The following is an 11,659-nucleotide window of genomic DNA, read 5'->3' as shown; positions in this document are numbered from 1 at the left end:
GTTGAGAAGTAATGTTTTTAAGTCTGACATTATTTGATTTATATAGAAGGTACCGAAGTATGTATTTATTTGTATGTTTGAAATAAAAAAATAAATAAATAAATAAATAAAAAGATATACAGTATCACCCAAATGGAGGGATTCAGGTAATCCTAGCATTGTGACATGGTAATTGGAAGGAAGCAGGCCCATGCCTAAAACAAGATGCCTGTTATTGTTGTTGTTGTTGTTGTTGTTGTTGTTGACATCCATCTGTCTCAGCATGTGACAGTGGCCAAACCCCAGGAAAACAAGGTATCTAAACCTGGAGTATTCCCCAAGATTCTCAAATTGTTTCTTGAATAGTAGTTTGTATCAGGCAAGCCTCTCCATCATCTTTGGGGAAAGCACTCGTTTTGAGAAGCTTCAGATTGAATTTTTCACAAGATGCCTTCCAGAGTTGATGTAGGCTTGCCAGATAAGAACTACTACTATTCAAGAAAAGATTTGAGAATCTCGGGAATACTCCAGGTTTAGCAGGGAGCTGCTTTCTTCCAATGAGAACTTTCCCTGGTGTTTAGAGAAGTGTACTTGGACTGAAATTTCTGCTTCCTACTGAAGGTGGCTCTCGACACACGTTGCTACAAAAAAGTAATTCATTTCCCCATCTCCACTTGGCACTTACAAAGCAATAAGCTGTGAATATTTAAATCTTATTAGGATATATATATACCATTTGTAAAATTGCTGTTATTTCCTTATATTTGTTGGGACTTTGGGGGGCTTTGTATGTTCTTATCTCCAGTATTTAAAAAAGAAGAAGAAGAAAAGATTGGGGTGGTTTTTTTAAAAAAAATGTGACAAAGATCAAGCTATGACATTTTATGCTAGAGGGCACTTTCCTTTGCAAAATACTTATATCTAAGAAAGTCTGTACACAGAAGATTTGTGCAGCAGTTTAAGCCTTAATTACAGTATTTTTACAGAATAATAATAATCACTACTACAGGATGTGTCAGAAATACACAATGTTATTGAATATGGAGGAAAGGAAGAATGAATCAACTAGGCCCACATCCCCCTAATTAAATGTGTGGGAGCTGTAGAAAAACACATTACCTTGCCATAAAAGCTTACCTTGTCAAATGCAGAATTAATATGTAATAAAATATGATGGAGGAAGGTAATACAGCAAGATAAATATAATACAGGTATCAAACTAGCAGGATTCAGATTCATTAAGCAAAGGCACTCTGCACACCTTTATTTGGTTTGAAAAAACTCCATGTTTCAATTAGTACTGTTCTGTATATTGGGTCTGCTGAATATTAAATCTTCTTCTTTTTTTTACATTCCAAGGAATTATGTTGCATTCCATACCAATAGGAGGAGAATCCACAATGAATAGATGTAGTGCCAAAAAAAGAAAGAACAAGGGAAAAAATGCCCTGGAGGATGTAATGTGGTGATGCAGCAAGCTTCTTCATCCTGGCAGGGATACGGGGACACTGCTTGAAGAAGAGGATGAGCCAATTCCTGAATTTTCAGTTTTACAACATTTTGGATCTGGTTCTATGGCCAGAGCTAGTCCCTTCCAATCATGCTTCGCGAAGTTTCTTCAAAATGCATGAAGCTTATTTTAAAAGGGGCTAGAAAAAGATCCGGAATCTTAGGAGGGAGTTCCACATTCAACCAACTTTCGGAAACTCTTCCGGAAAGTATCATCTAAAAAGGCGTAAAGGAACGGGTTGAGGCAACTGTTAGCATAGCTCAGGGTGGTGATGAAATAGGAGATTCCAATTATCAGAGGGGTTTGTGGGATGTCTGTGGTGAGGGCTACCACAGTGCTCAGGTGATAAGGGGTCCAACAGAACAGGCAAACGCCCAAGATGATCAACACCATGATTGTCACTTTCTTTTTTGCTTTGTCCAAAGCTTTAGCATTGCTGTGGAGCCGCATACGCCTCAGCTTGAAGAGCATGGTGCTGTACAATATGCAGATGGTGGACACTGGGATGGCAAAACCCAAGATAAGGGTGTAGAGGCGGCTCACTTTCCACCAGAAGCCCTCTGGGCTGGGAAAGACAAAGACACACTGGGATCGTCCCTCTTCAGTGTGTATCTTGGCAAAGATACTGAACGGCAATATGATGATGGTGACAAAAACCCAGACACAGAGACTCACTGTCTTGGCAGCCCTGTAGGTGCGATAGCACATTTTCTTGGATTTGATGGTGGCAACCACCACCAGGTATCGGTCGATGCTCATGACTGTGAGAAAATAAATGCTTGAGAAAGTGTTGTACTGGTCAATGGAGATGATCAGCTTGCACATGAATTCGCCAAAGGGCCACTGAAGCAGCAGGTAGTCTGCTATGTTGATAGGAAGTACCAACGTGAAGAGCTCATCAGCAATGGCCAGGTTCAGAATGAAAATGTTGGTGACGGTCTTCATTTTGGGAGCTTTTAGGATGACATAAATGACTGCAGAGTTTCCAGTGAGCCCGACAGCACAGATCACAGAGTAGATGATGGGTACGGCAATGTAGAACTTAGGAATCAGCTGTGGAGCTGTCATGTTGTGCCCATGTTGTCCTGACCCATAGCAACCAAAATCCACATCAGTACAGGAAGCATTGAAGTTGGGCTGGGAGGAAAAATTATCCATTGTCTGCAGTGACAAATATCAGTCTCCTCTGCTAAATACTGTTTAGTTTAGATGAGACTACTAGATGCAGTCCTTTTACAAAACCTTATGAGTGAGATCAGTCTACTTGAAATACATTCCATCAGAGATTTCCTTCAGGTTCTTATTTCTTGAAGCTGCTTAATTCAAGCTAATTTTCAGGTAAACTGCCTCTCCTAGCACTTTCTTTTCTATTTACTGAAACCAGTAAAGCAGTCTTTCAGTTAAATAGTTTTTGCATCATGCTTCCTTTTTATCTTTCCACTTTGGAGCACTCTGACTGTACAGATCTCCTAAGGAAAATAAAAATTTTAAACAAATAAATTAAGTTTCAACATGCCCCTGGCTATTTTACATGCAGCTCAACATTGTATGGAAATGACATTTAATGTCTCTATATAATTAAGCACAAAATTACCTCTCTTGTTAGTTTTCATTAATTCTCTTTCCGCGCATTGCCTAGGAGGAATATGCTACGAAAATTCTTGTTCATGGGAAATAATAAACACATATAAAAACCATGCCTCTGTGACTGAAGAATCCTAAATGAGACTCTTCCCCATCTTCACTCACAGATTCTCTCCGTCTTCCTTTTTCACCCACAGACATTCTTCACACACTATTTTATTACACTCATTATAGCCTGAGTTAATGTTTAGGATCCTCCGTTTCCCCTTACCTTTCTAACCAAGACTGTGTCCTGCTTTTGCGCATCCTTTTGCAGTCACTGTGCTCTGGAGGCTCAACAGCAAGCTGAGAAACAGGAGTGAAGTGCTGTGATGCTGAAATGCTGGACAGCTCCTCAGCAGCTGCATCTCTGAACAGTCCCCGCAGGTCTGGAGAGCTCCTTCTGAACCCCACTCCCTTGGCTAGGAAATGGAGGGCAGGTACTACCTCAGCATGGAAGCCCTACCGTTTCAGCTCACAGGTCAGTCAACACAGCCACCAATTTATATTCTCCTCCTTATGAGAGATCTGCTTCCTCTGAAGTTACAGACCCCTTCACGTGACAATAGCTTGTAGAGCTTCCATCTCTTCTCCTGTTTGTTCATTGCAAAGTGAGATCAGTTTGCTTTACTAATGCAATTGTTCATCTTTAGATATACAGTTATATAAAACTTCCTTTTGTTATTAACTTACTATCAATCAGTTTCATTAGATTATTTAGAGTTTATTTTGTTTGAGAGAGGATAATTTGTACCTAGTTTCTCCATACCAGTCATAAATTTTATAAATCTCTGTCATGCCCCCTCCTCTCAATTATCTGTATTTTGAAATGAAAAAAATAGCAAACATCTTATTTGATGACTCCTTATAGGGAAGATGTTTTAATCCAGCGGCAATTTGCTTTGGCATTTCCTATACCTCTCCAGCCTGTACCATGGCAAAAACTTCATTTGAAACTCCGTCATGTTATGATAGGAGTTCAGTTATGTGTTACTTGTCCTAAAGCACTTTTTGCAAGCTGCTGGAGTGCCATTACTGTGCAAGAAGGGCAGATAAGCCAATTCTGCCCTACTTAACTGGAAAATCACATCAGCACCAAGGACACTGCACCTCTTCAGTCTCTACAGGTGATGAAGAGGTGGTGTGATGCTGCTTGAGATCTGTTGGCATCCCAGCCCAGGCTTCATCCTCATCTAAAAGGACTTTCTGCATCCCAGTTTTCCTATATAAAGGAGGAAACACAAGGGGGATAGTCAGTTCTGCTAGCTGCTGCATCAACAATACTAAAGCAACTTGATATTGTTGGGAGGAGGGCTGAAGCTCAGTGGTAGCTCATCCACTTTGTCTTCAGAGATGGTTCCAGGTTCAATCCCCAGTATCTCCAGAGGTGAGAATGTTACCCATCTGAAATCCTGGAGAGCTCCTGCCAGTCAGCATGGACAGGACTGAGATGGATGCTGATTTGATTCAGTATAAAGTAGATTCCTAACCTAACAATGCAATTTACGATATTTAAAATATTTTTTTTTCCGTGCATAATTTTTATTAGTTTACAAAAGTCAAAATACATAGCAAACTTAATCAAAACTCATATCTGTTCACTTAAAGAAAAGAAGTTGACTTCCTTCAGTCATTCCACGAATCGTCCAAAGTAGCATTAAACAATAAGTCCGCATTTCCATATTTGTAAAGCCATAAGTCATTCTCATCCATCCATTTTCTTTCAGCTTTACCCTTTACCTCTTACAGAGCTTCTTGGAAACCTACTAGTGTTATCTGTTCATCGATTAAGCTTTCCAGATATTTCGTAAGACTTTCCCAATTTTCAACAAACCTCTGATCTTTTGTGTATCTAATTTTACATGTCATCCTGTCCATCTCCACATATTCCAGTAATTTGCTTCTCCATTCCTCCGTTGTTGGAATACTCTCCTGCTTCCAATTTTTTGCTATTAGGACCCTTGCTGCCGTTGTTGCGTATTGGAACAATTTATAGTCTTTCTTCTTAATTTCCTTTCCTACCAAACCTAGCAAGAACGCCTCTGGTCTTTTGTTAAAGGTATATCTTAACATTTTTTTCATTTCGTCGTATATGCTCTCCCAGAACCCTGCGACCTTTGGGCATTCCCACCACATGTGGTAGAAGGTACCTTCCCTTACCTTACATTTCCAGCATTTATTGCAGGATCCATACATTTTAGCTAGCTTAACCGGAGTCAGGTACCAGCGATAAAACATTTTCATTAGGTTCTCCTTAAGTGACACACAGGCCGTGAATTTTAAGTGTTGTTTCCAGAGTTTTTCCCACTCTTCATAATAAATATTACGGCCAAGATCTCTAGCCCAGTGAGTCGTTACCACCTTAACCTCTTCGTCAGCTAAGTTCCAGTCCAGTAAGTACTTGTACAGTTTGGATAATATTTTTATGTTGCTCCCCAGGATCTCAGTTTGGAATCTAGAGTTTTTGTCGGCATAGCCTTTTTCTTTTACATCCTTCCTAAACATATCATTTATTTGGTGGTAGTGTAGCCAATCGTATACTTGAAATTTAACCTGATCGTACGGCCTCATTTTCCATTTTCCTTCCTCCTTCATAAGCAATTGTTCGTAGGTTGCCCAGTTGGTTCCCATATTAATCTTTTTGATGGCCATTACCTCTAATGGAGATAACCATTGGGGTGTTCTGGGTTCTAACATCTCCTTATATCTTTCCCAAACCTCCAACAAAGGGCCCCTGAATATATGATTCCCAAATCCTTTGTGGCCCTTCTTCCGTCCATGCCACAGGTAAGCATGCCACCCATATCGGTTATCGTGACCCTCTAAGTCTAGCACTTCCCCGTCCTTTAGTTTTATCCATGTCTTTATCCAGCATAAGCTAGATGCCTCGTAGTATATCTTCAAATCAGGGAGGGCGAAGCCTCCTCTTTCTTTCGTGTCCGTCAAAATTTTAAACTTTACTCTCGGCTTCTTCCCCTGCCAGATGAATCTGGAGATGTCTTTGTGCCAGGCTTTAAATATCTTGGTACCCTTAATAATCGGGATGTTTTGAAAGAGGAACAAAACTCTTGGAAATACCGACATTTTGATTGTAGCTATTCTACCCCAAAATGACAGTCTTAACCGACCCCACGTTTCTATATCCTTCTTAACTCCCTTCCATACCGTTTCGTAATTGTTTTTGAAGAGATCTATATTTTTTGGCGTTACCCATATCCCTAAGTATTTCACCTTCTTAGTTACCTCTATTCCTGTTTCTCTTTGTAATTCCTCAATTTCGGCTGCCTGCATGTTTTTAGCTATTATTTTTGTTTTTCTTTTATTTAATTTAAAGCCTGCAACCTCCCCAAATTGGTCAAATTCTCTGAGTACCTTTTTTGTTGAGTCTAATGGTTCTTCCAATGTTACGACCAGATCATCTGCAAAAGCTTTAGTTTTATGCTCATGCTGGCCGACCCTAATGCCTTTGATTTCTTTATTATCTCTGATGGTTTTTAGTAGAACCTCTAATATCGTTATGAATAACAGTGGGGACAATGGGCATCCCTGTCTTGTTCCCTTAGTTACTGTTATTTCTTCCGTCTCTACGTTGTTTATTATTAATCTTGCTTTTTGTTCCGTATATATTGCTTTTATGCCGTTGGAAAATTCAGTACCCACTTCCATGTACTCCAATTGTTTCAATAGGAATTCCCAGTTTACGTTATCAAACGCTTTTTCAGCGTCCACGAATAGCAGTATGCCTTGTTTATCGCACCTTTCTGTTAAATATTCTATAATATTTATAATATTTGGTACCAAATTTGGAGGAGGGGCCAAGATGGCGTCGTTAGTGGTAGCTCAATTTTGTGCTCCGCGTTGATATATAGATTTATTAGTATTTTTCAGCTCTTTTAAAGTTTTCTTTAAAGTTTTCTCCTCTCTTTTAACCGAGCTTTAGCAGTTTTAAATTATCACTCTTTTTTATTGACTGCCAAAGGCCTATTTTTATCCAAAGGAGGCTCAGCAAGCCGCCCTATCTTCACGAAGCTGGTAATTAGACGGGGGAGGCCAACTACTCCTTCGGAAGGACGCCGAGCTTTTTATCTATAAAAAAAAAGGGAAGGAATTGAAGCTGCTATAACCTCAAGAGACACAAGGCAAGTTCAACCCGATAATTATTACAAGGGACTTTTGTTTTCTTTTTTCTGCTTCGCTATACTGCCTAGCTATTTTATTGGTTACGTTGTGAGGCTGTTGAATGAGGGAGAAAGACCTAGTTGAACTTTAACGAAACAAGGCACAGTATGGAAGCTTAAGACCAGTAATATTTTCTAACATTTTTAAATGACTGATACCTCACAAGTCCCGATGTAAATTGCTGGAGAACTAAACAGGTTGGAGAGGTTGGAGAGGTTCAGGAGGCAACTTCCATAAATTTCCATAAATCGGCACCTCTGCTACTGTTTACTCCAGCTTAGAACAAAAGATAAGCCGCCGGTAAGCAAGCACCCCCTACTATACATCCATATATACCCATATACCCACTATGGTCCTCACCAGGAAAAATTACAAGGACCAAGGAATTCTGCCTAATTCACCACAGAGGCCGATGGAACGACGAAGGAGACAAAGTAAAATTACCAGCTACTTTCCCCAAAAAGACTCGAGCAAGAGAACTCAGAATGAGAGTATCCTAGATGTAGCTATGCCTTTGCCACTCACAGTGTTGGATTGGTCAACACAGCTAAAGGACTTGCAAACAAACAACAAGAGGACAAACCATCCAACAAACCTGGCCCAAGAACTTGCCATAGCAGAGAATGCTACAAAGGCTAACACAGCCAACACACCCGATGCCAATCCTCATTTGTCACCGCTGGAACTTGGAGGTAATCTTTCAACCCACTGGGTGAAAGCCAATGACTGTGGAATAGAAATGTGGGGTGATCATCTTCAGGAGCAGATATACCAGATCTCTAAGGATCTCCTTAACGTTAAAAATTTTTTAGCGATAACAAACGGGCTGCTCCTGACCCTAGTGGATAACTTCAAACAACATGTGAGCGCTTCAGACCAGAATACAAATCCCCTAGCCAGCCCGGATCCACCACTCCCCAGCAAACCCCGGAGGAAAAAAGCTGAGCCTAAGATGAAGAAAAGCAAAAACATGAAAAACCTAAGGCGGCTTAAGACAACTCACCGTACCTGTAAAAAATATTGGCAGAAGCTCTTTAATCTTCTTCCATCCCTTTCTACAAGTGGAAAAAACAAATCCAAGTCGAGTGCCATCAAAGAGACACGTAAAGTTGATACACCCATAAAAGAATCTAAATTAAGTTCTGAAGAATCAACACCGAGCTGGGACAAAGGAACTGATCCGTCTGCAGTCATATCGCCCCAGAGTCCTCTCATGGCCAGCACAGAATCAGCAGACAGAGGTGAGCAGGCGATCCAAACTATTGAGGGGAACCACTCCTCCCAAGTTCGACAGATGTTGTGTCCCAAAAGAGAATGGAGCTTAGTCCTAATCCCACAAAAGCTTGTCTTTGCTAATTACCCTAAACCGCCTAGATTTTATGCAGGGTTGGACCGTATAGACCACTTTTTGTTTATTATAAGTGGCATTTTACCGGGGGTAGTAAAAGCAACTGACATAGCCGCTATAGAGTATCTACATCAAGATGATTGCTCGGTACGAGCATTGATTACTTTTTTAGATCATAATCTGGCCAGTTTCATTTTTAGAACTAAAAACCTATTCAAAAAAGAAAGAATAGTTCTGTTAAGAATATTTGAAAATAGAGCACCTGCAACCTCTCTGATAGGGCCCAAGAGCATAGGAGTGGAAGTTCACAAAAGGGAAAAAACCAACCACCAAAACCATCGAAATAGAAAGCATAAGCTCCAGCAGGATCATCCCCACCAAACAGCACCAAATGAAAAAAAGGAAGCCTCACATCCAACTGGCGTCGGGCCTCCCACGTGGGATAGTGAGGACTCCGTTTGGGAGGAAGAACTCTCGCTGATAAAGCGATTCTGGTCACTGCACTCTCCAGCTCAAACAGAGATCCTGAAAAGATTTGATTTACTTCGAAGCAGACTAGAAAAAAAGGATGATCAAGGTGAGACAATGAAGGACCCTTATGTGCAGCCCATATCTCCCAAATGTCTGGTGGATAAGAAGACAGTGGGAGGCACCTTTAAATGTGTAGACGTGGAATTACAATCAGAGCCCCCTATGATGTACAATAAAGTAAGACCAAAGCAAGGTGTGAAACCTCAAAGCTCCTGGCACAGCTATCTTAAATTGTCTCCGAATGAATTAGCTTCCCCCCCAACTCCAAAATCTAGCCCCAAATCACCAAGAAAAGAGGATCACTACACTCTCTCCAAGCAGCCAGCCTCGAAAAGAACCAACGGGTGTGTTTTTTTAGACACCAAAGAATTGCTGGACATGGTGGTGACATAGATCCAGCTCCCCGAAGGGCCCGGGGCCTAAAAGTGCTGTCTTGGAATATCGCGGGCTGGCACGCCAAGAAAAATAATCAACAATTTTTGTGTTACCTTAAGCAATTTGACATCATCTTCTTTCAGGAGACATGGCAGAATGACCCTATATTTCTTAATGGGTATAACTGCCACTACCTGCCTGCCTCTCCATCTCAAAGGGGCGGCAGATCTAGTGGTGGCCTAGCTTGCTTCATTTCCACGGAGCTAGCGCACTCTCTAACAGCCCTACCCAGCTGCAATTCCTTAGCAACAGCCGCTCTACTTAGCTTCAAGAGAACTATTCTCTTGCTGGTCAATGTCTATATTCCCCCAGGCCAAAAAAAACCCGTTGTTAAGGCTACATGGGCGGAGCTAGAGGCGTTCTTAGAGCCTCTCGAATCTACTTACCCGTCTGCCCTGACTATTGTGTGTGGAGACTTCAACGCTCGTATAGGAACAGATGACAACAGTCTATACACTCATTTCAACCAATTTATAGACCCTGAAGAACAGATGGATATTGGCGCGACACGTCTGTCCAAAGATGGTAGAAGTAATTTCCCAGGTCTCTGCTTAGTGCAGGCTGCTAGACGGAGGGAACTGCTGATATTAAACGGCAATATAGAGGGGGACCGCCCCGGGGAATATACCCATTTCTCCAAGGCTGGGGGAAGTGTTATAGATTATATCTTAATCTCAAGATTTGCTTACAGCTTTATAAGGAAGTTTCAAGTGGGCCATAATATTCTGAGTGATCACCTACCTCTAATTTTAGAGCTTGCAGGTGGGCCTTTTGACTATTCTATTGCCGAGCCACAATATATACCTTCTGTAAATTTGGATATACCTGCCCCCAAAAGACTCAAATGGTCCCCAATATTGAATGAAAACCTAACCCTCCTTCTTCAGTCAGTGGAGTTAAAGCTTATTCGCTCCGCTATTGTATCAGGAAATTCAGCAACAGCGATTATGGAACACTTTAAATTACTCTTGGAAAGATTGAAACCCCATTTAACAACAGCGATACATAGCTCCGCTACAAAGAGGGCAAAGGACGGAGCTAGCTGGTTTGACCTGGAGTGCAGGCAAACAAGGAGACAAATGAGAATAGCCTACCGGAGATACAGGAAATCAGGGACTGCCCTCCTACTTAATGCTTATATTTATCTGAGACGGTCGTACAAACAATTATTAAGGAGAAAGAAACTGGAAGCTGAAAGAGCCGCATGGCACAGGTTGGTTAAGGCATCGCACGAGAAAGATACTACTTGCTTTTGGCGAACCATATCTGGTCTACTGGACCAGGAGCGTACTAATTCCATCTGTACAGTGGAACCAATGGAGTGGTTGCGCCATTTTCAATCTTTGTTCTATGACCAGGAAGCCCAACATTACAAACTATGCATTCAACTGGAGGACCTACCTCATTGGCCAGCAGTAACTGCGAAGGAAGTTGAGAATTTAATCGCACAATTAAAGAACAACAAGGCCCCAGGGAATGATTACATCCCTGCCGAACTTCTGAAGTCCAACATTGGTTGGTGGGCCCCCCTGCTGGCGTCTTTATTTTCTTGGATCGACTCAACGGGTTTACTCCCAGATGGTTGGACTGAGGCAATAATTATCCCAATCTATAAAAAAGGACCCATGACAGATCCGGCGAGTTATAGACCAATCAGCCTTCTGCCTATACCCAGCAAACTATATGCCAAACATCTTTATACCAAGCTAACTAGCTGGCTGGAAACCGAAGCTATTCTAGTGGAAGAGCAAGCGGGTTTCAGGCAAGGCAGATCCACCATAGACCATTGCTTCACCCTAGCCTATTTAATTGACAAATATGCCAAAAAATCCCGTGGGGTGTTATATGCAGCCTTTATCGATCTAAAGGCTGCTTTCGATTCAATTCCACGTGTAAGACTTTGGGACAAATTGAGCACCTCTAGCATAGACAAAAGACTATTATTTCTGATCAGCTGTTTATACAAAGACACGGTGCTGCATGTAAGAACTTCGTTAAATGGCCATCTTATAGGACCAGTTCCTGTCAGTAAGGGGGTCAAGCAAGGTTGCATC

The 11,659-nt window shown here is 41.4% G+C and overlaps 1 protein-coding gene across 1 annotated transcript; it reads right to left on the bottom strand.

Annotated features, from left to right (window-relative positions):
- Positions 1 to 668: 668 nt before the first annotated feature.
- Positions 669 to 3,681, bottom strand: NPBWR1 (neuropeptides B and W receptor 1). The gene is made up of 2 exons (XM_081204201.1): positions 3,345 to 3,681; positions 669 to 2,958 (listed from the first exon to the last, which is right to left on the bottom strand). Exon 2 carries the CDS (start codon positions 2,645 to 2,647, stop codon positions 1,649 to 1,651), a length of 999 nt encoding a protein of 332 aa, XP_081060327.1. The 5' UTR covers positions 2,648 to 2,958; positions 3,345 to 3,681; the 3' UTR covers positions 669 to 1,648.
- Positions 3,682 to 11,659: the final 7,978 nt, after the last annotated feature.

This window comes from Podarcis bocagei (assembly GCF_964188305.1).
Source record: "Podarcis bocagei genome assembly, chromosome: 8".
Lineage (NCBI taxonomy): Eukaryota > Metazoa > Chordata > Lepidosauria > Squamata > Lacertidae > Podarcis > Podarcis bocagei.
The sequence above is the reverse complement of the archived record's forward strand: the minus strand, read 5'-3'. Positions and strand labels throughout refer to the sequence as shown.